Source organism: Paroedura picta, chromosome 6 (assembly GCF_049243985.1).
Source record: "Paroedura picta isolate Pp20150507F chromosome 6, Ppicta_v3.0, whole genome shotgun sequence".
NCBI lineage: Eukaryota > Metazoa > Chordata > Lepidosauria > Squamata > Gekkonidae > Paroedura > Paroedura picta.
Window position 1 is genome coordinate 43815461 of NC_135374.1, and position 27627 is coordinate 43843087.

Sequence of the window (27627 nt, forward strand, 5' to 3'; positions counted from 1 at the left end):
TCCGCTTTCTCAGCTGCTAGGATGATGGTAGGATGTGGATGACATAAGAGCATAAACACATCACTCCACGGCTGTTGGTTCTGAAATGGTCTTAGGCAGTGACTTCCATAAATAAGATGACAGGAGCCTAGGCATGCACATAACATATAGCCGCCACATAAAACAGTCAGTGTAGTCAACAGAACATTGGAGCGCACAGAGTATTCATTACATCGTGAGATAGGATGGCTACAAGTGTGCAACAACTGTTTTGAATTGTGGCACATTAGAGTTCTGTCAAGGCAGGGAATGTGACCAATGAAAGTAAAAAATAATGTTTTGAAACAGCCACAGGATAAAAACTGGAAGATGCAAGATGCTTTTCTGGAAAAAAGAAAAAGTGGGAATTTTAGAAAGGGGCATTGAGTTTGTACCTGCTATCTTCAAATGCTACACTGCTTCAATATAATTTATTTTAAAACAAATGTAGAAATAAATTGTGTGCCATTTTTGTAGCAGAGACTGTCAGTAGAAAATTCATACCCACTCTGAAACAGCTATCTCCTACCTCCTATGCTATAATAACTATCAACCTTTTGTAGTATTATTTATCTGTTGTTATTTCATATCACACCTTAATAAAGTGCACTGACATAATCACATGCCAAAAATCATCAAATGTAGTCCAGTTTTCCTGAAAGTAATATATGTTGTTGCCTTAAAAATAGAATCATAGGTAGTAAATGTTCTTTATTCTCCACATCATGTTAGCAATACAATTTTAGATACTAAATTCATATAACAATAAAGAATATATAGTTACCAGTATATACAATGACATAATTACCTTGAAAATTAGAGATCATTTGGTAAGTAGTCTTCAGTGTCTTGCTCTTTTTTCTATCGCAACGTTGTGTTTGCAAAGTATGTTACTGGCATTTAGTTAGCCAGAATGTACGTATTTGGAGGAATGCTTCTCATTTTGTAATTTTGTAGCTCCAGAGGAATTTGTGAGGCAGATGTCCCAACATCTTACTCACTCTTGTTCTGCCCATTTTATCCAACAGTCCTGTTTCTACAGATCTTTACAAGTGAAGATCCGTGGCTATGCATGACGTGAAGTGCTGAAGCAAGTTGGATCCTTCTGCACATGACTTGTATTCCCATGAAAACTCTTCATTGCCCTCATGATTCAGGCGCATAGAGTAGTACAGTACTACTGGCTCCTGATTGAAGCAACTTTGGTGTTCAACATACACGGTATATGCAGTTGTTTTTTTATACACCCAGAGCCTTCAGAATAGGGTTGGTTCCGTATTAAAGTAAAAGGACTTTCTCTTTTCCTGTTCTGCCTCTTCTCCATCTAATGCCATTGTGTCATACATCTATACTGCATCTGGTGATGGTGGCTGACAGAATTGATGCTGTGCTGCTGATTCCTGATGTACTGGCATAGGCTGCCTATGCACAGCAACATCATATACTATGAAAAAGTTGCCATGATGTTGTAATCACTGAATCCTGTCGTAAAAACATCTATTTGCTGGGCAAAGCAGGGTATTGTAATCTTGTTCAGTGCAGCAATATTTCCATATTTGGGGGGGGAAGTGTTATAAACAATAATGCTTTCCCCATCACTAGTACATATCTTTCATTCTGCATACTTCTTGTTTTCTTTCTTTTTAATATCCTCTCTAGATCTTTAAACTATTCATTTTCTCTGTTCTATTCTTAGCTACTGTCACTGCATTAAAATAATCATGAGTACAGACTTCACTTTCCAGTAACTTAAAGGAACAATATGATATCTTTAAAAAAATTCTAGTACTGTTTTGGCAATAGGAGAAACCTCAAAACTGTACCCAATGGATTATTGTATCTTATAGATTCTCATTAATAAGCCTTTGCAGATTGGTTTTTCTTGTTTTAAAAATGAAGCTTGCTGCCCATGCCTCTCTCCTTTTGATCTTTTTGGCTTTATTTAGCCCTTGAACTTTTAGGGAATGTGTTCTTAACAATAACAACAACAAAACACCCTTGGTTAGAATGACACTGAGGCTGTTTACTAATAAACAACTTCAATATTTTATTTACGAAGAGGAAAAGGGTAGTTGGCGTTGAAGGATCAGTTTCCTTTAAACAAGTTATTTCACAGCTTCTAGTATATAGTTATAGGCTTTTCAGATGTCCTTAGGCTTTTCTTTCAGATGCTAAGAATTCTTTTACACTGAGATGTTTCTTTACTATATCTATACGAAAACACATTTATTTTTATTTTATCTTTGTCTTCTGGAGTTCTCCTGAACCCCCTTCCCCCTGATTCATAGAATGTATGCACATTTAACTTTTGCCACGAATTTCTCCATTTCTAGGTGAACTAGTCTCCCACTGCCTTCTGAAGTAACTGAAGCTCATTACACACAGAGAGATCTTTGGAAGTACACTCCTGATTTCCCTTTACAAACTAACCAGGGCTCCTCTTTTCCCTTAGAAGGATTCTCCTACTACTTTGGCCTAATTGGAAGTAAACACCTGACTATCCAATTCTTACTGCCAAATAACTGCCCTAGTTGTTCAGACACTGTGTGGGTTAGCTGCCAAGAGAAAACTCTGCACTTTCTCACTAGAGTTATCACTCTGACGGGTTTATCAGCTAAGAAGCAGAAGTAGACCAGTCTCAGACTGAATTGACAGCCAGTATATCAACCCCTACCCAGCTGTGGCTGGCTCAGAGCAAGCTGTAGTACTGGTTCTGTCTGTCTAGTGAGGATTTTAGTTCTTTGCTCATAGCTGCTGTTGCTTCACTTAGACCGATTATGCACTGGAGGTTTCATGCTGGGCTGCAGGCTGGAGTTTTAGTAGTGGCAGGTTGCCCCACCTCTTCCTCCACCCACATGGGGGATCATTTGGCCTGGTGCACCTCATCCACCCCCGATTTGGCCTCCTGCGCAAGAGCTGGGGCAGTGAAGTTCCCAGTGCATAAACGGTCTTAGAGCCTCGTTTTCTAAGCGCTGTCTGTCACAGCTACTAATAACAAAATGGGCAGGGAAATGTTTGCACTCTAATTACAAATACAATGTTTATAAAATTGAATAATGAAGGTTGGTCCCAGGACATACAGTGTAATTTCATAGAAGTGCATGCCTCATGTTAAAAAATATGAAATTTCTACAGATTTAGACTGGTCTGAAACATTGAGACCAGTGATTCTTGACCTTTTATCCACTTACCAACCACAAGCATGCAATGTTGTCAATGAATGCTTCCATAAATTCAGACAAAAACAGTAGTCTAGATAAGGCAACTTTGTTTACATAGATATAACATGATGTACACATATGATTACACAGATTTGAGGTGTGCAATCAATGAGATCCTTGAACCTGGTGATCATCATCCAGTTTCTTAATGCTTAATTCCCCCTTCAAGGATCGCTGCCTTGTTGTGGCAAGGGGGCTTGCGTAGTTCAGTGAAGCTATGAGCTATGCCGTGCAGGGCCACCCAAGACGGACAGGTCATAGCTGAGAGCTCTGACAAAAGGTGATCCACTGGAGAAGGAAATGGCAAACCACTCCAGTATCTTTGCCATGAAAACTCTATGGACAGTTCCAATAGGCATAACGATATGATGCTGGAAGATGAGCCCCTCAGGTCGGAAGGTGTCCAATATGCTACTGGGGATGAGCAGACGGCTAGTACGAGTAGCGCCAGAATGAATGAAGCGGCTGGGCCAAAGCCGAAAGGACGCTCAGTTGTGGAAGTAACTGGTGGCGAAAAGACAGTCCGATGCTGTAAAGATTTTTATTCCATAGGAACCTGGAACGTCAGATCCATGAATCAAGGCAAGCTGGACGTGGTTAAACAAGAAATGACAAGACTGAACATCGACATTTTAGGAATCAGTGAACTAAAATGGACAGGAATGGGTGAATTTAATTCAGATGACCATCAGGTATACTACTGTGGACAAGAATCTCGCAGAAGAAATGGAGCAGCCTTCATAATAAGAGAGTAGGAAAAGCAGTCTTGGGATACAATCCCCAAAATGACAGAATGATCTCAGTTCGAATCCAAGGCAAACCATTCAACATCACAGTGATCCAGGTCTACGCCCCAACCACTGCTGCTGAAGAGGATGAAGTTGATCAGTTCTATGAAGCCCTACAACACCTTCTAGAAGCACCGCCCAAAAATGATGTGCTTATCATCATGGGGGATTGGAATGCTAAAGTAGGAAGCCAAAAGATAACCGGGATAACAGGCAAGTTTGGCCTTGGAGTACAAAATGAAGCAGGGCACAGGCTGGTAGAATTTTGTCAAGAGAATACAATGGTCATAGCAAACACTCTTTTCCAGCAACCCAAGAGACGACTCTACACATGGACATCACCAGACGGTGAACACAGAAATCAGATTGACTATGTGCTCTGCAGCCAAAGATGGAAAAGTTCTATCCAGTCAATAAAAACAAGACCAGGAGCTGATTGTGGTTCAGATCATGAGCTTCTTGTTGCAAAATTTAGGCTTAAATTGAAGAAAGTAGGGAAAAGCACTAGGCCACTCAGGTATGAACTAAATCATATCCCTGACGAATACACAGTGGAGGTGACAAATAGATTTAAGGAATTAGATCTGATAGACAGAGTGCCTGAAGAACTATGGATGGAGGTTCGCAACATTGTACAAGAGGTAGCAACTAAAACCATCCCAAAGAAAAAGAAATGCAAGAAATCAAAATGGCTGTCTGAGGAAGCTTTACAAATGGCTAAGGAGAGAAGGGAAGTGAAAGGCAAGGGAGAAAGAGAAAGATACACCCAGTTGAATGCAGAATTCCAGAGAAAAGCTAGAAGAGATAAGAATGCCTTCTTAAATGAACAGTGCAAACAAATAGAAGAAAACAATAGAATCGGGAGGACCAGAGATCTTTTCAAGAAAATTGGAGATGAAGAGAACGTTTCATGCAAAGATGGGCATGATAAGGGACCAAAATGGTAGGGACCTCACAGAAGCAGAAGAGATTAAACAAAGGTGGCAAAATTATACAGAAGAACTATACAAGAGCGAGCTTAACATCCCTGATGACCACAATGGGGTAATTACTGACCTGGAGCCAGACATCCTGGAATGTGAAGTCAAATGGGCCTTAGGAAGTCTGAGTAACAATAAAGCTAGTGGTGGTGACAGCATTCCAGTTGAACTATTCAAAATCTTAAAGGACAATGCAGTAAAAGTGCTACACTCAATATGCCAGCAAATTTGGAAAACTCAACAATGGCCACAGGATTGGAAAAGGTCAGTTTACATTCCAATTCCAAAGAAGGGCAATGCCAAAGAATGTTCAAACTACCGCACCATTGCACTAATTTCTCATGCTAGCAAAGTTATGCTCAAAATCCTACAAGCTAGGCTCCAGCAATATGTGGACCGAGAACTTCCAGAAGTACAGGCAGGATTTCGAAGAGGCAGAGGAACTAGAGATCAAATTGCCAACATACGCTGGATCATGGAGAAAGCTAGGGAGTACCAGAAGAACGTCTACTTCTGCTTCATTGACTATGCTAAAGCCTTTGATTGTGTGGAACACAACAAATTGTGGCAAGTTCTTAAAGAGATGGGAATACCAGAGCATCTTATTTGTCTCTTGAGAAATTTATATGCAGGTCAAGAAGCAACAGTGAGAACTGAACATGGAATCACTGACTGGTTCAAAATTGAGAAAGGAGTTCGGCAAGGCTGTATACTGTCGCCTTGCCTATTTAACTTGTATGCAGAGCACATCATGAGAAATGCGGGATTAGAGGAGTCACAAATTGGGATCAAGATTGCAGGGAGAAATATCAACAACCTCAGATATGCAGATGATACCACTCTAATGGCAGAAAGTGAAGAGGAACTAAAGAGCCTGTTGATGCGGGTGAAGGAGGAGAGTGCAAAAGTTGGCTTGAAACTCAACATCAAGAAAACAAAGATCATGGCATCCGGCCCTCTCAATTCCTGGCAAATAGAAGGGGAAGAAATGGAGATAGTGACAGATTTTATTTTCCTGGGCTCCAAGATCACTGCAGATGGGGGCTGCAGCAAAGAAATTAAAAGACGCTTGCTCCTGGGGAGGAAAGCTATGGCAAATCTAGACAGCATCCTAAAAAGCAGAGACATCACCTTGCCAACAAAAGTGCGTTTAGTCAAGGCTATGGTCTTCCCAGTTGCAATGTATGGCTGCGAAAGTTGGACCATAAGGAAGGCCGAGCGTCAAAGAATTGAGGCTTTTGAACTCTGGTGCTGGAGAAGACTCTTGCGAGTCCCTTGGACTGCAAGGCGAACAAACCGGTCAGTCCTAGAGGAGATCAGCCCTGACTGCTCTTTAGAAGGCCAGATCCTGAAGATGAAACTCAAATATTTTGGCCACCTCATGAGAAGGAAGGACTCCCTGGAGAAGAGCCTAATGCTGGGAGCGATCGAGGGCAAAAGAAGAAGGGGACGACAGAGAATGAGGTGGCTGGATGGAGTCACTGAAGCAGTAGGTGCAAACTTAAATGGACTCCAGGGAATGGTAGAGGACAGGAAGGCCTGGAGGATCATTGTCCATGGGGTCGCGATTGGTCGGACACGACTTCGCACATAACAACAACAACAAAAATTGTTTCCAATTTTTTGTGTTCTAAGGAATGAAAGAAGACTGGGATTTTATGTTCAGAATGGGATGCACAGTATACCATCAGATTAGGAAACCAGCACAGGTGAGATGATTAAAATACTCTTTCCCAGAACTGTGGCTACAATAAAAAAAATCACAGTGTTCACACTTAGCATGGTGGATGGCTAGAGATCAAGGTCCTGTCTTGTGAGTATATGGTCTTCTGGCCACAGTGCAAGTTGAGTAACAGAAGAAGAAGAATTGGTTTTTATACCCTGCTTTTCACTACCCAAAGGAGTCTCAAAGTGGCTTACAATCACCTTCCCTTCCTCTCCCCACAACAGACTGACACCCTGTGAGATAGGTGGGACAGAGGGAGGTCTGAGAGAAACTGCTCTGTGTGTTCAGCACTAACAGAACTGTAACTAGCCCAAGCTGACTGCCTGTGGAGGAGCAGGGAATCAAACCTAGCTTGCCAGATTGGAAGTTGCTGCTCCTTACTACTACACCAAGTTGGCTTTCAGCAGGGGTCATCCCCCATTACCCATACACTCTTTCATTTTCCTCTGCAAGCAGCTTGCTCAATAGGAGGCCATTGCCAGGCCATCAGATTAGTGTTTGCAGACCTGGGTGAAGAGGACACCAGTACAATTGTGGGCTCATCAACCACCCCTCTATAGAAGCCCCCAGCAGGCTACAGCCCTGCCATGCATACCACAAAGGTGAGCCCAAGAGAATATAGAGGACAACTGTGGGATGGCCCCCTCTACCACAGAGCCTGCATGTATGGGAACTGAACTGAGGTGATTGTGGGCACGTGCTTAGTGTATGTGGGGCCATCAACTAATGTATTGCTCTGTCCCACACACACGGCTCCTTCTTGGCTTCCTCTGCCAATGTCCTAGAATTTCTTCACATTGTCTATAATATGGCAATAGTCGTTAACCTATAGGTTTGTTACAAGGATTGTACTAATTTACATGAAATGCTCCAGACAGTTGAGTGCTGAAAGGCAAGGAATAATGGGGGGGGGGGGGAGGGGGAGAGATGTTAAAATAATGATAATAGGCATCTATATACTTTTTTATATATGGGAAAGTAACAACATTTATTGAAACAAAAGTCTCTTTGTATTTGATGTTTTGGTTTTGGTTTTTAAATTTGATCTAGTTAAATGTATATTGCTTTAAAAAAGATTGCAAGCTATTCAGATTCAGTGCTCAGAGTTGCAAGGACATGAATTTTCTTTCCAAATTATGTACTGGCAGTCAACTCCTTCCTTGTTTTTATCTCTTGACATTAATCTACTTGCACAGTTGGTTTCCCTGCAGCTGTATAACTTTATTCCAAAATATGTTTAAAATAAGCCCATCAGAAGAAAAAAAAACATAATATTTTAAGGGCTATAGTTTTTATTTGTTAAAATTATGTTGTTTAGCTGTTAGCAAAAACATCTACATGAAATATTCTTCAGTCATAGACTTCCAGCATCATTAGTTCACTTTTTATTTTCTCAGTATTGTACTTATGCAGTTTAACAAGAACAGCTAGGAAAGCCTAAAAATAAATCTATTTCACATTTTGTAGTTAAAAATTATAGGTCTTAATGTCAACTCCCTAACAGCGCAAATGTTCTTAAATACAGATCAGCAATATATATTTTATACATTATACTAATGAAGTCCTGCTCTTTTGTGAGTAACTTCACAGCTGAGGGAGTACTTACTTGGTCCCCAGGTAGGGGCAGGGCAGTACAATTACTGGTATTGGAGGCTTCTCTCACCAATGTCTAACATGTTGTCTAAGACAGTGGTCCCCAACCTTTTTATCACCAGGGACCGGTCAACGCTTGACAATTTTACTGAGGCCTGGGGGGGGGGGTAGTCTTTTGCTGAGGGATGTTGTGGCCTGAGCCCCTGCTCCACTTGCTTTCCTGCCAGCGCCCCTGCCATGGTGGCCGCTGGAGAGCACCAAAGGTGAACCGGCAGCAGCCAGGGAGGAGGACAAGGAGGAGCTGACTGATCTATGGACTGGTCCTGGTCTCCGGTCCAGGGGTTGGGGACCACTGGTCTAAGATACATAAAAGAAAAAACATTAAAATATGGAAATAAAATTATAAAGCAATGTTAATACAATGATTTAAGTGTCTACATCACAACTTGAAATTTGTTCAAGTCTCTATAATATTAAATAATCTGGATAGGCACTCTTTGAGTTAGGGACTTCATTTTGAAAAAGCTTTAAAGTGCTGCACAAGCAGCTGAAGGGCTGTGAAGGGTTAATTCTACACAGAAACAGAGATCTTTGAGTGGCAAGCTGCTCTGACTGGTTAGCATCAGCTGAACAGAAATACAGCCCTGCCATGCATACTGAACAGAGCTACATACTGAGGAGAGTCAGTCAGATTTCTGTCTTGACTGAGGAGTCTGAAGTGTAGATGTCCCCGTTTTTTTCCTGGTTTATATTTTGCCCTCTTCTCCATGCCTCCACTGCTGATGTAGCACAATAGTCTGTCACCTTTTGGTCAAGATATCAATTCAAAGATTGTAGGAGACTTCGCCCTTCCCCTTTTCCCCTCCCTCAGTTTGCTCTGGCTGTAGAGTCGGGGGGGGGGGAGCAATAAAGCCCTCTCCAGCTTCCTCTTCCTTCAATGACAGCTGGAGCTCCCCCCAACATACTCTAGCTTCAGAACTGGCTGGGAAGAGAGATGAAAGGGCATGTCATTGCCCAACCCCCCCAATCAATCAGGAAGGAGAGAGGAGATTGACAATTGGAATGATTCAAGTGCAGAATGCAGCATCCTAGTAAAAGCTGTTCCCAGCCAGGAAAAAGGAACATTGCAGATCTGTTGCAAGATCCTGATTCAGATTGATCAGTATTTGACAGGATAGACAGTAGAAAAAAATGTGAGTGCACACAACTACCTGACATCAGTTTGACACAGACAGGAAAACTTCAGTTACTAGAGAGAGAAGATCATTTCCCAGTCAAAGAGGAGCCCTAAAGTGTGCAGAGATCCCTGGTGTGATGTGGTTAGAACTGCCTGTAGAAACCTTAAAAGTCAGGGCCATTTCGCACAGAGCTCAAAGTGGCTATTTGGTTGATGTTTGCGAAATCACTACTTTAACTAGCGAAATGTAACTAGCTGTGCCCGTAATGCACAGCTGCGGTTTTTGCGGAATTTGGCACTTTCACTTCTCGTCACTTTCGTAACCCACAGGCTTCCGGTCTCCGTCTTATCGCTACAAAGGAGGTCCCTTTTTAGCGCTTCTGGCCTCCCGTGCCCGTCAATCAAACTGCAGGCACACCTTTGACCTCGACCCTAAAGCCGGACTTGTCGGGGTTCCCTTTTTTTTTAAATAACCTAGGATACCCCATAGCAACGCGTCATCGTCAAATCATTGGCGCCGTTGGAACGTGTTTTCTATTGTTTTCTATGAACCAGAGGTTGATGCATTGATATGTTTGATTGGTTAATCCCCGCCCACAGTACACGCCCACAGGTTACCTGCTTACATGCACCTAGGCAGACACGTGGTCGGCCTCACTCTTTGTTTGCGTAGCCTACTGCCCGCAGCACAGGTTAACGTTGCAATGGAGAGGATTATTTATCAATTGTTGGCTCAGATGCTTGCGGTAGTCCAGCGTATCCATACCACCGTGCGGCATAGGAGGGCTGCTATCGAGGACTACCGAGAACGTATTGCCGGAACGATGACCACCAGTAGAAGACGTTCTCTACGGGCAACCATGGCGGCAAAGAAGCACTGGCAAGCTCTGGCAGAGGTCCGGTTCCCCAGACAGTTCTGGGTGGACGAAAGATCCTCTGACTGGTGGGAAAATTTTGTGTGGTCTCGCTGGAATGATGACCACTGGATTGCCAACTTTAGAATGTCTAGGGGAACATTTTTTGAACTCGTGGAGGCTCTACGTGGCCGCATGGAAAGGCAAGTCACTGGCATGCGGCGCCCCGTGCCAGTGGAAAAAAGGGTGGCAGCCGCATTGTGGTACTTGGCCACCGCTCAGTACTTCCGGACAGTAGCCCAGCAATTCGGACTCGGAGTCACAACGGTTGGCGATATCCTTAGGGAGTTCTGCCTAGCCATGGAGGCGGAATTGTTCAGCAAAGTGGTGTGCCTCGGAGACCGCCTTGGAGCGGTGAGTGTCATTCTATGCCCTTTTCCCTTTAAATTTTTTTTTCTTGTTTGACAGGTGAGCAACGAATACGCGATGCACCCCACGCTAACATGCCATGGTTTTTTCCCCTTATTTCAGAGTATGGACGGGTTTGCCAGGCTAGGATTTCCGCATTGTTTCGCAGCCGTCGATGGAAGCCACATCCCTATCCGTACACCCGGGGGAAGCATAAAGGAGTACGGGAACAGGAAGGACTTTTGTTCTGTTCTCCTGCAAGGAACTGTGGACTTCTCCGGACGGTTTATAGATGCCGAGGTGGGGTGGAGTGGCAGGAGGCATGATGCCCTTGTTTTCAGGGAATCTAACCTCAGGAAAGCCATGGACGAAGGGGTCTTTGTTCCAGGAAACCCCACCGCCACCATTGAGGGCATGCGTGTGCCGGCGTTGGTGCTCGGGGACGGAGCCTACCCATTACGCCGCTGGCTCATGACTCCCTATAAGCGGCCAAGGACAGACGTGCAGAGCCACTACAACCTCAGTCACTCCCGGGCAAGGAATGTAGTGGAGCGTGCCTTTGGACGTTTGAAGTCCCGGTTCCGTTGCTTGATGTCACGACTCCATGTGCATATAGACAATGTGACTCCGCTGATCATCGCATGTGTCATTTTGCACAACATCTGCGAGGACAAGGGACATAACATCCCCTTCCCTGTGGATGAACCTGATCCTGTAGTCCTTGAGGACACACAAGACATCCCTGAAGCAAGGAAAAAAAGGATCTATGCGGAGGGGTGCAAGGTTCGGGACGCTATAGCCACCCACCTCTACAGAAATAGGAGGCGTTTGATTGTTTTTTCTGCTCAGTTGTAAAATAAAGGTTTCTGTTCTTTGTTTAACCTTGTCTTGTGAGGTTTGTCTATTTAGCCTGCCAAAAAACGGGGAATCTCTGGTCCAAAAGCACTTTGACAAAAGCACCCTTCATGCTAACTCCACGCTGAAGTTGACAAACACAGTACGGAAGCGCAGAACAGGGAAAGGTTGGGGAGGCGGGTAGCCAGGAAGTATTGGCAACCCCTGTCAAACTGGAGGATAAAACCACTGATGTTCCAAGGAATAATTTTATTGGTCGGCGGCTTTGATACATTTAAAATTGGGGTGGTCGATCGGAGCAACGCATGTTCGTTGCCTAACCGTCATTCCGAAGATGCCGAAGCCACGGAAGGGCTCCTTCTGGCAGCGCGCCGAGGCTGAGGCACTTCTGGAGCTGGTTCTCCAGTCCAAAAGCGTTGGCCGCCTTATGGCCAGCACCCACTGCCACACCAAGGGTGCTTACCTGGTGTTGGCATCCAAGCTGAGGGAGAGGGGCTACGTCCGGACCTGGGAGCAGGTCCGGACGAAATTTAAGAGGGTGAAGCTGGACTTCCTAAATAGTCTAGAACAGTGGGGGGGGGGTCCCGCAGCCAAGTGGGAGAACGGTCTTCCACGACCTGATGGTCAAGATATGGGAGAAGGCTGGGAAGCCCCCCCTGGAGATGAGGAGGCATATGGGTGAGTGCTGCCCTCGTTATGTTTTACCCTTAAGCATGCATGGAATGTCTAGATGCCACTTTCCCCTACTGTCTACATGATATTCCAGAAAGTGTTAAGATGCTGTCAACTCCCTCTGACTTAGCCCGCCAGTACTGTCGAACCACTTTGGTAATGCGCTTTGGCTCTGATTGTGGTGTGGCCATCAGCTGTGTTTTATCTTTGGTTTGTGTGCTTTTAGTTATGAATTCTCTTTTTCTTCGCCCAGCTACACAATCACCATCTAAACTTGCCGTGGCCAAATTACCTGAGCGTGAGGAAGGGGAGGAGGAGGGACCTTCCACCTCAGGACAGGCTGCAGGTGAGAGTTTTATTTCTTTGAGGGAGACCCATGTGTGTGTACCCCCATGGAGCCATAAGGGAGCCTGCCGTGATGCTTCCATTTGAAGTTTGATTGAATTCTTTATTTGATTTCTATAGCAGAAACAATGGAGGCCAGGATGCGTGCCATGGAGGCCAGGGTGACATCCTTGGAGGGGCTAGTCGAGCAGCAGAGAAGGGACTGTGAGTACTGCACCTGTGCTTGGGTGTGGGTTGTGTGACTGTAGCCTACATATATGGCTTACCATTTGTTTTGAACCCATTTGCAGGGCAGGCAGAAGTGGCTGACCTAAAAGGGGAGATGGAGAGGCAGAGGCAGCAGAGGGAGGCGGAAGAACGTAGGTTATGTTCCCCACTGCCCAACTCTCCTCACACTGTGGCTAAGGCCACTGAAAAGTGTATCCATGTAAACTCCAGATTGGAAAATATGTGTGGCACTAATGTGTACTTGTTCTCCCTCCCCACACAGTTAAGAAGAAGGAGGACGAAGACTTGTTCCGCCGTAAAGTCAGGGGAACAATGGGACGGTTGTGCAGAAGAGTGAGGGAGATGGCGGAGGCCGGAGGGGAAGGGGCTGGTGAGGGGAGCAGTGGGACCTGAGTATTGTTTTCTGTGTGTGTTTTGGGGTGGGGGGTGGTGGGGGGGTCCAAGTTACATTCCCTAATTTTTTAGCCCTGTTAAATATATACATTTGTTAAAAAAAAAGTTGGCTTTCCTGGAGGGTGGGGGGGGGGGTCCAAGTTACATTCCCTAATTTTTTTCCCCTGTTGAACTGTTTTTGAAAATAAAATGTTATTGCAAATTTTCTGAAAAAGACTCCAGTGTGACTCCTTACACTCGCACACCTTTCACCCCACACTCCTAAAACGCCTTTAACTGACACCCCTCCAACCTCCAACCCACACAACAGTACCAGAATAGACACAATCACTAGAGAGGCCGCTTTCAGCCTTCCTGATTCTACAGTAGGGTACACAGAGACAGAGTCAAAAATATAAACTTTATTTAACAAACAACAGCAAACACAGATAAAGTTAAATAGACAACCTGGCCCAAACTAGGAGGGGGAGAACTTGTCCGCGGGTTTTATTATTCTCTTCCCGAGAACAGTCCTCCTTCTAGTTTGGGTGGAGGCATTCTGAGACGGGGTCGGTGGGGTGGGTGCTGGAGGTGGTGGTGTAGGTGTGGGTGGGGGGGGACGTTTACGGTGATCTGTGGAGGGTTGGCCGTCTCCATTACCACGACCGCCCTCTCCATCAGTCTCCTTATCAGTCGCACCTCCTCCACGCTTTCGCGTAGGGATTGGTTTGACTCCCTAAGGATTGCCCGCAATTTTTTCCCCTCCTGGGCCATGAGGGCAAGCATTGCTTGGTCGGCGGCCGCAGCACGCCTTGACTCCTCCTGGCAGTGCTCAAGGATCCTCTCTCCAACGCTTGTCAAGATGGAGACGCGCCTCAGCCTGCCGCGTTCCCTCGCAAGCCTCTCCTCTGCTTGGAGAGCACCTCTAGGTGGTGAGCCGGCTGGACCCAGGGCTGGTTCATCCTCATCTGAAAGAACCTCTGTTGGCAAAAAATGAGAAACAGAACTGTTAGTACCATCTAGACAGTCAAAACCCACCCTGGTGCACATGGTGCACATGGTGGGCTTTTTTGTTTCCATATTGTTAAACCAAGACTCTAAACAATGCCCGGGGAGCACATGGTTAGTGTTTGTTTGCCCATGGTGGGCTTTTTCCTTTTCCTACTTTCACAGCAAGACTCACAACAATGAAAAGGGAGCACATGGTTAGTGGCTTGCGACATTGTCCTTCATCTATGGCTCAAAAGGAACAGTTCATGCACGCTCACCATCTTGAATCTGTATCCGCCTGCGCTGGGCAGGAGGTCCAGCCACCCCACGCTCCTCCTCCTCCTGTGTCCCGGGTATGAAATCTGCGAAGAAGAAAAAAAACAGATCTAGGACCGAAGGGTGGCAAAGCAAGCTTCAAAGCCTAAACCAGCAACGTAGAGGGACTCGCTTCTGTCTCTTAGCAGTGCTGCTGCCCTGCACAAACAGAAAAGCACAAAGCAGTTAAAACGCCCCCCCTTATTGTAACTGACACTTACCAATGTTTGTTGATGCCCCAGAATCACTATCCTCGTCCACCGCTGCTGGAGACTCGAGGGGCCCCGTCCCTGGCATCTGTGTCTCTGTGGACAAGAGCAGAAAATAGTGAAAAAGGAGCAAGCATACAACCTGAACCACACAGCAAGCTCCCAAAGTAGTGGCTAAAGCACTGCAGAAGGCCTATGGCTGAGGCATGCTGCAAAACTTTTTCGGTTGTTGGTTAAACATTACCGTTTTAAAAAGCCACCATAGCAAGCAGTCCACAAACAGGCTAGCATATTATGCGTTGCAACGAACACAAGGCATACAATAGTGAAAAAGGAGCAAGCATACAACCTGAACCACACAGCATGCTCCCAAAGTAGTGGCTAAAGCACTGCAGAAGGCCTATGGCTGAGGCATGCTGCAAAACTTTTGGGGTTGTTGGTTAAACATAACCGTTTTAAAAAGCCACCACAGCAAGCAGTCCACAAACATCCTACCATCTTATGTGTTGCAACGAACACACGAGAAAACGATTCCCAAACGTCAGAACACACATTTGTTCAAAATTAAATATAAAATTAAAATAAAAGTGCTTACCGGAGGCAAGGGGCGTCTGCTGCGGAATTTCTTCTGGCTCCCCAGGAACGATGGCGAGTAGGTCCAGCGTCACCATGTCCGCGCCGCATTGCTGGACCGGGGGTGGAGGCCGGACGGTGGACGAGGTGCCCTCTCCGGGATCCTCCTCAGCGGGTGGTTCCTCCACCGGGGCAGCCGGCTTACGAACCACCTTCAGGCTCCTCCCGACGCGCTTCGGCCTGCCGGCTCCGTCCACGTCGCCGTACAGTGGCCGCTGCTCCTCGAAGTACGGGCAGGTCACTTTAGCGTTGCCGGAACCCTTATTGTGGTTCACGGCCCGCATGGTTTTTGTTTTTGACCGGCATTCAAGGCCGGTCCTGTTGTGGCCCAGGGCACGCATCTTAATGGCCACTTGCTCAAACACCTCCCGATTCCTGTGTGAGGACTGGAAGGCGTCCTGGATTTTCTCTTCTGAAAAAATCGCGATCAGGTCCCTGATCTCTGCGTCCCTCCATGTTGGCCCCCTGCCGGTTGCCTGGACGGACGACGACTGTGAAGAAGATTCCATGCTGCCTTCGTGAGTAGCTAAGCAAAATGGAGGTGCGAGGTGCAGGGTGCAACGGATCATATACCTTCCCGCACACAAAGACAAAGGGACTAGCCGGCTCCTGATTGGTGGTGGGCAGTAGGGGACACGCACATTGGCCACATGAGGTCACATGTCACGTTCAAAACTCCTCGCGCGGGAACAGGATCTGCCCCTAATGGCCAGATTGGCGCTCTTGTTGTTTGACTTCTCGCATGCGCTGATTCGTTTACACGCGAGAAGAGCAGTTTGTACATGCAGCGGGAGCCATTTTACTGAAATGTCCGCCATTACAAAAACGCATGCCGGTGTTCAACCGAGAGCAAGCGCAGCGGTACTCGACAGTTCCCCAATAATATTCACCAGCCAAAGCATAAATCAATGACATGTTACTGGCGAACGTTCGTTGGCACGCTCAGAGGAAAGTTTTTAAAAATGAACGGTGGACGGCGACTCCGCTTGCCGGAGGTCTAGCCGCCGATGGAAGGGGTTGTCCGCACCCAGGCACAACCACGCACCCGGAACCACACAAAGACCCACTACACATAAACCACCCCTCATGATATCACCTCGAATCATTTTTATTGAACCCCTCTAAGCTAAACAGGAGACTGCGAGCGGCGAACGTTCGTTGGCACGCTCAGAGGAAAGTTTTTAAAAATGAACGGTGGACGGCGACTCCGCTTGCCGGAGGTCTAGCCGCCGATGGAAGGGGTTGTCCGCACCCAGGCACAACCACGTACCCGGAACCACACAAAGACCCACTACACATAAACCGCCCCTCATGGTATCACCTCGAATCATATCTATTGAACCCCTCTAATCTAAACAGGAGACTGCGAGCGGCGAACGTTCGTTGGCACGCTCAGAGGAAAGTTTTTTAAAATGCTCCCTGTACGTTGACTCCGCTAGTACTGGCCGAAGGTAGACGGGGTTTTAAGCTTTGGGCAAATTTTGGGAACGTGACGGTGTGTGCTACTGTGCTTTTGAAATACTCTTGTGGTGTCCGGGCAGAATTTCCGAAAGTGATCGTGCTAGAAAGCCAGTCGCTGTCTCGTTGCCTCGTTGATCTGTGCTCAGTCCGAGAAAAAAAAAATGGCGAACAGTTCGCCGGAAGTTTGGAGGAAAGGCTCAGGAGGAGGGACTTTGAAGAACCCGCAACAATGGTAACGCACAGGTCTTTAGCGCTATTGTTGCAGATTGGTTGCAGGAGTGTATCGCTATCCGGAGGGTGAATCCACTTTTCTGGATTCCCCTAAAAGCGCTACAACGAAGCGCTTTTTGCGGGTCCGTTTCAGGAGTGTTGCAGATTGTCTACGACGTCGTGCGTTATGCCAAATTAGTAGCGTTTTCAATTAGCAACCATTGTGCTATTTTGAAGCCGTGCGAAATGGCCCTCAGTTAAAAACTCCAGTTGAATACAATGGATATACCCGAAGCTGAGAAAGTAAAGCAGGTTTTATGTCCACAGTTTTGACTTCAATTTAAAGCAGTGACCCAGAAGGATAGTGCTTACTGACTTCCTCTTTAGGACTGTTCCACTGATAGTGACCCATAGCAACCAAGGGCAGAACATTCCTGTGAAACAGAAGGCTATGATTCCAGCATGAAGCTGACTTGTCTTTCTCCCCCACTCTGCTGGAGCTGGCTGGAGGCTCGGATGGTGAAGGAGACATGGATCTTTGTCAGCCTTACACCTGACCTCCCCAACCCACCTGGGCTGTGTAGGAAGGGCTAGTTGAAGGAGAGAGACCCCAAAAAGCAGCTGATCCCTGCAGATCTCTCAGAAGCCTCCATGGGCTGACCATTTTAACTGGGTCCCCCAGCTTTTGTCCCTCTGCCACTATGGCTTTTGCCAGAAGTTGTTTGTCCTCTGGTAAGGAAACAGTAAATGACAACATTTTATTCCAGAGGGACATCTAATAGTAGCTCATGACTGCCTCAAAATTGACCACATGGAGAGCCAAAACCCCCGGGAAATAGACCTTATGGCCAAATACATCAATTTTTTCCCTATCCTTAGCTAAAGGGGAAGATTGGTGGTTCAACTTGCCCTTCAAAGGTAATACTGTGAAAAATATTGAATTAACCTTAGGATATCAGAACAAGTTATTATATCCAACCTTAAACTTATAAAGATTCTCCAGCTTTCTAGCTGAAGCAGGAATGGAGGCAGGAGTTGCCTACACTTTAAATGCCACTTCACTGACCCCTTTTATGAATGAAAGGGCCAGAGGCCCTGAGTCTGGAGAATATAAGAGCAGGGGTTAGAGCAGGGGTAGTCAACCTGTGGTTCTCCAGATGTTTATGGACTACAATTCCCATGAGCCCCTGCCAGCAAATGCTGGCAGGGGCTCATGGGAATTGTAGTCCATAAACATCTGGAGGACCACAGGTTGACTACCCCTGCATTAGAGGATTATCTGATTTCACATTTGTGTAGAGGTAGCCCAACTTCAGTGCCTTAGCCATTCAGATTATTTGATCCAAGTAAAGTCTAAGATTATCCATCAGTGATGGTACCAACACCCCCACCCCCATCATTAGGAGAGGGCAGTTATGTGACTTCAGAACTAGTCACTGATGCTTTATCAATGGCTTCATCTCCATTGGCTTTACGAGCCTTGATGTCCAGAAACAGAAATTGTCAATCCTGAGACCTGCCAGTAGCTTTTGATCCTGAAGAGAGTCTGTAGGTCTGTGGCATCGATCCCATTCTTTCCACCTGAATGATATCATCATTAGAACTATGATCAGATGACTTCCCAGAGTCTCCCTACCAACGCTTTGGGAGCAAATGCAGAACCTCAAATATATCACCCTCAGAGTTTGACAGTGTGGAAGGTGTTTTCCTCAATGTCAGGGGCAACCCTGGTGTCTGATTAGAAAGAATAGTCATAAACCAGCAAATCCATATTATAACCAATTAATGGGAGTTGGGTGGTTAACTGTATCAAAGGCTACAGAGAGATTTAACAGTACAGAAAAGGACAACTGCCCCATGTCCACTATTTTGGCTTATAAGCCAGTTCTCTTGGTAGGTAGGCCGAAATAAACTGAAGTAACTATTCTGTTAAGCAAAATATTCTTGCTGCAAGTAGAATTCAGAGAAATCATATGTAACTTTCCCATTTTCATGTGCTTTTGTGAAACATTTTCCACTATAGCTATAATTTATTCCCCTGACTGATATGTAATAGGAAACTTGCTTTTTACCAACCACATTTTTCAAATTTAAAAGACTTAACCCGAGCATTTTCACATATTGTTAAGCATATTAGAATGCATAAGATACAAAATTATAAAAAGCATATTTAGAACGGCTTGCGACTTTTAAATTTTTTGCATGCAGCTAACAGAATACTCAGTTTACATACACCAGATAATTTAAAGAAATATTTCCTTGGTCATAAGGTCGTCTTGGCTTTAACAACTGCTAGAAATGTTCTTTGCCATCTTGTTTATTTAATGAATACATGACCCTCCTGTACAATCTTATATACTGTGGTTAAGTTGAAACCAACCCCACATATAAAAGAAAAAACACAATTGAATTTGGTACAATTCCTGCAGAGATGTGATAGATGTCTTTCTTTACAATTTAGTCATGCTTCTCTTCTTTAACAAGCATAGAAGACAGAGAAATTGCTTTCTGCTGGTCTTCCTAGAATATTTTGTGTGTCAAAAAAGAAAACATAGAAAGATAAATAATTTATTATAATATTGCTTATAAATGAACTGCAAGAAAAAGCTAGAAGGCTATTGTAGTCTTTGGTGCTCTGTAAGGACCATGCTTTATTTTGGGGGGAGGGGAGAAAAGTGTATCAGTCATACACTTTTCTGATTTTGTGCAAGAATTCATACATCATGAGAAAGATGAGTGGAATGAGGGATAAACTGATTCTTTTTATGTATTTTAGAAAGCATATTGGTCCATTGAGCACCTGAACTTTTAATGAACTTTAATATTAATGGAAAAGGAAAACAGTGAACTATGAAAAGTGTACTGTCTGTAACCTTTAGAATGCAAGTTTCTTTGACCCTAAAAAGCACATTTTTGAAGTAAGATTTCCCTGATTCTCAGCATACTGAGCAATTGCAAATTATTGAAATAAATGGGGCCAGCCATGGAAAGGTTGTTTGAGACTTCCAGCCAAAGTGTAGCTTGATCAGCCAGGTAAAATGGCTAAATGAATTTCTTAAGGGCATAAAGGTACACTTCAGATTTTTGAAGCCATTTAACTTGCAAACTCTATATCTTTCGATGACTTTGCCCCAGGTAGAACAGATACCAGAGAGTATCACCTCAGAAACTGAATGCTTTTAGTATTTTATCATGCGCTTCAAGATTTCCTTAAGGCATAGTATTTAAAAAAAATATGAGAGAGAGAGAGAGAGAGAGAGATTAGATGAGGGTATTTATTATTACAAACTGCAGAGTCAACAGGGATTGCTGCTAAATGCTCTTACAATCATAATAGCCAATCTTGTGTTAATTCTAGCCTGAAGCTCCTTGACTTTTTATGTGCAGAGATAATGGGGGGTAAAACTACAAATTTTTGGTTGTACAGCAGATTCTTCCCAACCATGTCAAATAAATTATACAGGCTTGCAAACTAAAAATGGTTTGGGTATTGAAAGAATTCCCAGAAATAATATGCAAAAGTTATTACCCTTGATAGTTAGAGGGTGTTACATTTTGTAGCTGATGCTATTTGAATGAATATTGCCTTCATAGTGTTCTGGCAAAAGGGAAAAAAAGAAAAAAAATCTTCATTTGATCTTCATGGTATAGCAAATTCCTTTCTAACATACTGCATTTATTGCTCATACTGGAGACATATATTGTGTTCGTGTATGTGTAGTGTTTTTATGAAATACACATGTTCACATAAACGTATTAATCTTCATCTTATTCTTGCACTTTGAGTGAATGATTATTTTGATTAAATGAAGTAATGCGATTAATGCTAAAACTTTTAAACTTGATCTGCCCCTCATTAACATAATTACTGTTTAAGCTCAGAAAATGATCAATGTCCTTGATAACCAAATCATTTAAAATTCATTCAACTTCCTGTTACTGTTTAAAAATGTGGACTTCCATATACATTATTGAGGAATGGAATTTATTTAAAAAGCATATCATAACAACTGAATCCTAAACCCAACATTTTACTTTCATGCAAGTGTGATTATGTTGTAGTTATATAGCTGGGGTAACCGAGTCATATTTACTTGAAAGTAAAAGCTGAACTAAATAATGTGGGACTTACTTGCATGTAATAGGACTGCAACCTTCATAAATGACCATTATGGTCCTAATTGTTTGAATATGAAAACAATACTACATATAGATAATATGTACTAAGATTACTGACACACAATAGCTAAATAATTGTTTCTGATCCTTATTTGCTTCTGTTTTCAGAAGTTAATGGGTCCTTGTCAGTTTCATGTCCTATTAACTATACAAAAAAGTAGCCTGTAAAGCCAATTTGACAAAAATATGTTTCATGTCTTCACTACAAAATGGATGTAAAGCCACTGAAGTCATTAAGACAATCCATCTGTGGCATGTACAGCCCGAATTTAGGTCATATTTTGTGTTTTCTTGGGCCCTAAAGTATGATAAAAATAGTTTTTCCTCTTTCCTTGTCTTGCCTTTTCATCACAGCAAACCCATGTGGGCAGAAACAACCCGTTTATGGCAAATCTATTGTTCAAGCTTTGCCTGACTGCTGCTCAGTAGGCCCTTGAGCACCGTTTGGGTTTTTTTTACTACCATGAAACTACTATCATTTTAATTTAATTCTACCTTTCCTTTGTTCTCAGCTTTGAGTTCCCTTTTTTCTAAACTGGATTTCAAAACTGAATTAAAACTAGGCTTACAGTATTTTTGCTACGTATGATATACAGTGATAATATGCTTTTTTGTTTTAATGTCCTTTCTCTACTTTATTAGTCAAAATTAAACATGTAAGCACTGTGTTCCATCAGACATACAGATCAGTGACACTGAAAAGAACTAGATACAATAAGTAAAATTATAAGTACACTATTCATATACATCAGTGAAAGATGCAAGTTCAATTCCATGATGCTCCCTTGATATCAATTATAAGTCTAAAATCCTAGACACCCTTGGGAGTAAGGGCCACTGAATTCAGTGGGATATAGTAGCAAACATTCACAAGACTGGAATATATACCCTGTTTATTTCACTACTATTTAAGTGTTTTTAACACCGCCATATGTTTTATCTATATATGCTTAATTTTGCCCTTTGCTGTCAACTCCACAATAGGCCTATTGAGAATTTCAACACAAACGGAACAACTAGGAACTCAGCCTGATGGAACTGCTTCGATTATATGTGAACTCCTAATCAGATGGCTTCAAAGTGCTTGTGAGTATGTATATTTTCACGAAATTAACCTTGTGCACCATGCCAAGTGGTTTTACAACTGTTCAGTAGCTGCTTGTGCCACAGAGCTGGGCTGTGGGTTAGCAATAAGTAACAAATAACAAATATCACTAAATATTTCAGTTGTTGAAGAAGCATTTATCCCACTGGGTCATGGTTGGCTTATTAAAGTGACCTTTTTGTCAAGTACATAATTGCTTGGAGTTCATTCCTTCTTTTTGCAGCAGTTTGGATGCAGACTTTAAATTACCAAAATGAAATACATTTCATGTCTGTGTCTTGCACCAGAACCCAAAACTGGCTATGTCTGTTGGACAGATAGACCAAAGACATACTGACATTTAAGTAGTAAATTTCAGTTCAAAAATCTAAAAAGGTAAAAAATCGAATACCCAATTCAACTATGTGCCTTTTAAGAACTGAAGGTGGTGGCAGCAGCCAGGTACAGGGGGGTGACAGTTGCAAGAAGGCCGTCTTGTTGCACAAATGGATACCACTCAATTCATTAAAGTGCATCTAGGCAGCTCAGCAAATGATTAGCTCCTTGATCACAGCTAGCAAGCAGAATGCAGGATGAACCTGATCAAATATAACTATTCTGCATTTCTGAAGTAGTTCTGCTTGAGTTATTGTGTTTGAACTGGGAGGAACCCTAGTAGAACACATGGAAGGAATTTACTTTAAAAATCTTTTGTAAAAGATGTAGGGAAAGAATTTAGCTGTCTGAGATCTGTAAGAGCTACTATCCATTTACTAAGATAAATGGACTAATAATCTGACATAATACAAGGCAGCTTCATCGGTTCATATGTGGTTTTATGGTTCTAAACAAACTGCTCAAGAAGTTCAGTTCATTTAACTAAGAAACAAGATTTAGTTTTCCTATTTAGTTTTCCTATCTCGCCTATCAAGTATTGGACTGCAACTTAGCTCATTCCTTATCCTCTAGTCCTTATTCTTCAGTTTTCTCTGGAAAGATAAGTTGTTTAGGGTTTTAAACAAATGCAAAAGCCAGAGGAAAACATAACATGATTATGAATAATGCATCTAGCATTCATACTTTCAAACCAATCTATCTTGCATTTCAACCACAAATAGTAACATGTATCCTATACACTTTCTAGCTAAAGCTACCACAAAATAGCCTGGTTTAAAGAAATAACCTTTCTTCCACTATAAGAAGCCCAGCTCTTTCTACTGATCTTGTGATGGATATGAGCTCCCACTAATTCTGCTTCTTGCAGGTCTTCAGTAGTCAAATACTTTATTTCAACATATATATTCCACCTTACCTTTTGGCTCAAGGTGGCTTGATAAATAATACCAATGCCCTATATTCAATACTTGCCAGGTACTTCAAACTCCCAATTCTGAGCAAGTAATGCCACTCAAACAAGCAAGAGGACAAAGAGAAAGTAAAAGAAGTTTATAACGACCAATCCTGAAAGACCAACTAGGGCTCTAGTACCTATTAGAGACCATGTATCTGGGCAGCAAGCAAATCAAAAGTATGGATCAGAGAGAGAAGGGCCATGTTTCATGTGCCACAATTGCACAAACATATGTAGATCATGGCTGAGCCATGGGATCGCCAAGAGTCTGAACTGACTGAATGGCAGACTGCAACAGTGTAGTTTGAAACTAACCAAAAGTTGAGTTCGGGGAAGGATTCTTTCCACAGTTACAGACGTTATCAGAGTTTGAATAGGAGGAGGAGAAGAAGAAGAAGAATTGAGCCCATTCCGCACCAGGATCAATGTGGCAAATTGATCACGGAAAAAAAAAAACGCAATTTAAAATAGTGGAATTCGTCGTTATGCATACCTGCTTTTATAGTGGAATCCAGTTGCGTTTCAATCATTTCCCACTGGTGTGAGCTGCCATTTCATCATTGCCACGCTCCCCCCGAGTGGAAAAAAATCCCCCCCTCCGTGCACGGGCGCAATCTTTGGCCAAAAATAAAGAGAACCAGCAAACGGGGCTGTGTGGTGCTTGGTGACTTAAAACAGCTCTGTGGAGGGACTGCAGCTGGGGAAGCCTTGCTGGGTGAATGAAGGCTCGCCGGTTCGTTGCTCTCTGCTCGCTCCGGGAAAAACAAATAGCAATCGCTTCGCCGGAAGATCAGAGGAGAGAGCCAGGGGGAGGGACTTTGTTGAAACCGCAACAATGGTAACACACAGAGCTTTTTCGCTAGTGTTGCAGATTGGTTGCAAGAGTGTAGTGCTTTCCAGAGGGTGAATCCACTTTTTGGGATTTCCCTGGAAGCGCTACAATGAAGCGCTTCTAACGGGACTGTTTCAGGAGTGTGTACGACATTGTGCATAACTGCATTTTAGTAGCGATTACAATTTGTCACAATCCTGCTACAATGAATCTGTGTGGAATGGGCCTGGGTTCTTATATGCTGTTTTTATCTATCAGAAGGAGTTTCAAAGTGGCTTACAATTACCTTCCTTTTTCCCTCCCCACAACAGACATCCTGTGAGGTAGGTGAGGCTGAGGGAACCCTGATATTACTGCTCGGTCGGAACAGCCTTATTAGTGCCGTGGTGAGCCCAAGGCCTCCCATCTGGTTCCATGTGGGAGAGTACAGAATCAAACCTGGCTCACCCAGATTAGAGGTCCACATTCCTAACCACTACACCAAGCTGGCTCTCAGACAGAGAAAACAAAGCACCAGACTGTTTAAAAAATAAAATAGCTTTAATTAAGAAGAGAATGAACTACGTATAGAAAGGGAGAGAAAGAGAGACCTAAAGTCTAACTAAATGTTGTCTTCAGTTCTTCTGTTTTTCAACTGCTGTTCTTGAGGCAAGCAGGGAGGAAGTATGCTCAAAAATCAGGAACTCTCTTTCTGAGCCAGTCAGGACAGTGGAGATAATTTGAAAATCATCAGGAAGTTCTTATCCTATCTATGCTAAATATACATCTCGTCCAGTGCCCCTTTATCTTCTGCTCAATTATGCATACTGCTGATCTTGCATATTCAGGACACGGGAAGAGATAATTTGAAAATCACCAGTTCTTATCCTATCTATGCTAAATATACATTTCCTGCAATGTTCCCTGCAGACACTCTTTATATTCTGCTCAGTTATGTACACTGCAGATCTTGCATATGCCAACAATAAGTAAGTAATAAAAAACCCCAAAGGAAAAAATGTTTTCTTTTCACCTTGGAAAGAGGGGAGAAGCAGAATTAAGGCCAGCAAATATTCTGGTAGAACCAGGAATGGAGGTGGTGGTGTCCAGGGTCCTGGGAATTCCAAATAAAGTGAAGGGGTGAGCTGTTCAGACACAGGTTCACCTGGAATAAAGAAGAGCATTTGACAGGCCAGAGGTGTAAAGGAAACCGGAGGCTTATCCATTTAGGGGAATGGAGCCTATTTGGATAATGCAGGGCTAATGATGATGGAATCTGCTAGTGGCCATCACTGGGTGTCCATGATTAATGATCAAAATGCTAAGCACTGGACAAGGTGAGGCTTCATCCAAGTGGACCTCCTGTGATGTCTGTTCAGCTCCAGTGCCTAGCATGACTGATTCAAGTGGGGTTCTGCTTTCTCTGCTGGCTGCCTGCCTGTTGTTCTGTGCTGGCCAGGACAGCTGTTCACTTATTTGCTCTAGTGCAAAACATAAAAGCATGCAAATTTGAGCACCAAAATGGAAATGACAAAAGCAGCTTTCACCACCAAAATGAAGATAACATTTAAAAAAAGGATTGTTATAAGACAGTCCCCATCTGAATCCACAATTTGCTTTGGCAATTACACTGCTCTTAGCAGAAATAGTACTATCTACAACATACAGAAACTAGTAAGTATTCTACTAGCTTCACAGAAACTATGTTCACTTAATGTGGAAGAGAGTGTTGAACCAACTTTAGGGCTGTGTTAAGCCAATTGGTTTAGGGAGGGCTCCACAATGGCAGATCATTCCGTTTCTCTATTCGAAGATGCTATGCACACTGCTTTGATGAGATCTAATTACTATTGATTGGTCATAATGTTTTTAGGGTGGTATTAGAACAGTGAGTGAGTAGAGCATGCCGTACACATTTCTGCTGAGTAGGATATTTAACACAATAGTTATCTTGTTGATAATTGCCTAATCAGTGCCATTATAATTTGCTAAACTAGCTACAATCTGAAACCAGTGGTGGGTTTGAAACAGTGATTGCTAGATCTATTATGGTTGATTCTCATGTTCATTCTCATTTTATCTCTTATGTTAATGACATGCCATTTATCCTGTGTTATTGTCATAAACAAAAACCAACCCTGTATTTTCTGAGCCTTGTTTTGTTGTCCAAAACATAGCCATTTTAGAATCTTCTATGCCTCTGTCTTTCTAAGAAGCAAAAGTTGTGCTGTCTTTCTGAGAAACAAGTGTATCTCTTACACCAGCTGCAGACAGCAGGGTGGACCAGTTTATTGGTCCAGAAGGTCAGTTGTTTATTAGAAAAAACAAGGGCCCTAAAGACACATCCAATGAGAACATATAGAATATGAACTCCAGATGGAGCTTGATCCATCCATCCTCTCTTATCACATTAGGGGCTCTTGCAACTTATACATAACATGTAATCATGTATGTTCATTCTGATACACTGTGGTGCCATAAACCATTGTATTGAACTGGGAATAAGAGACTCCAAAATGAACAAAAGGGGTAGTTCTGCCTGAGCAGTCCATCTCATTGGCAGCAACGGAGAGCTTGGTGATGTAATCAACCTGTCTCTATGTGTGTGTATCAATTTTTGTTTTCTAGCCCAATCTGGGGTATCAGTATGGGATTGTGCTACTTGCTTGTTATCTGTCTGTTGCTTTGGACAAGAGTTTGTTTCTGTGAATCTCTGGGTAGCAGGAGAGCGTATGGAGAATTCTTTCAATACTGCTGGTCCTGCTCTTCTCAGGAAAAGGTCTGATCTGCATTTCCATGACTGGTTGTGGCTGCAGAACAAGATCCTTGAGATAACTTTCCCATGCAGCCTAACAGTACAATTTTGGTACAGTGTTACTACAATACATATGCTGGGGATGGTCGAATATCCATGCTGTCAGCACCATGCCGGCAGGGGCTCATGATAATTGTAATCCATGGAGCCAGAGTTTGGCCACCCCTGTTTTAGGTCATTCCGGTCAGGAAGGACAGGACTGTTATTCTTCAAGTCCTGCCACTGCTTTAAAAACAGCATTTTATCCTTAGTGATGCAGGTATAAAATTCAGTAAAGCAGCAGCATTTGATATTTCTGCTGAAGGAAGAACGAGGAAAGTGCTGCTATAGAA

The 27627-nt window shown here is 43.5% G+C and overlaps 1 protein-coding gene and 2 long non-coding RNA genes across 5 annotated transcripts in view; 2 read left to right on the plus strand and 1 right to left on the minus strand.

Annotated features, from left to right (window-relative positions):
- CHMP2B (charged multivesicular body protein 2B) overlaps positions 1 to 860 on the minus strand; it is a 31365-nt gene extending 30505 nt beyond the window's left edge. The window contains exon 1 of the mRNA XM_077342344.1: positions 827 to 860. Within this exon, the coding sequence (XP_077198459.1) occupies positions 827 to 845 (19 nt within the window). The 5' untranslated portion in view covers positions 846 to 860. The remainder of the gene's footprint in view (positions 1 to 826) is intronic.
- Positions 1 to 27627, plus strand: part of LOC143839812 (uncharacterized) — a 48482-nt gene that overhangs the window by 401 nt on the left and 20454 nt on the right. For 2 of the 3 annotated variants that reach the window (XR_013231872.1, XR_013231871.1), the window contains exons 1-3: positions 1006 to 1239; positions 6643 to 6716; positions 22219 to 22320. This is a non-coding gene — a long non-coding RNA (uncharacterized LOC143839812). Of the gene's footprint in view, positions 1 to 1005; positions 1240 to 6642; positions 6717 to 22218; positions 22321 to 27627 lie in introns of those variants that run through there. The other variant, XR_013231873.1, reaches the window with a different exon arrangement.
- LOC143840671 (uncharacterized) lies at positions 12751 to 13206 on the plus strand. The gene is made up of 3 exons (XR_013232300.1): positions 12751 to 12841; positions 12928 to 12996; positions 13128 to 13206. It is a non-coding gene; the product is annotated as an uncharacterized LOC143840671 (long non-coding RNA).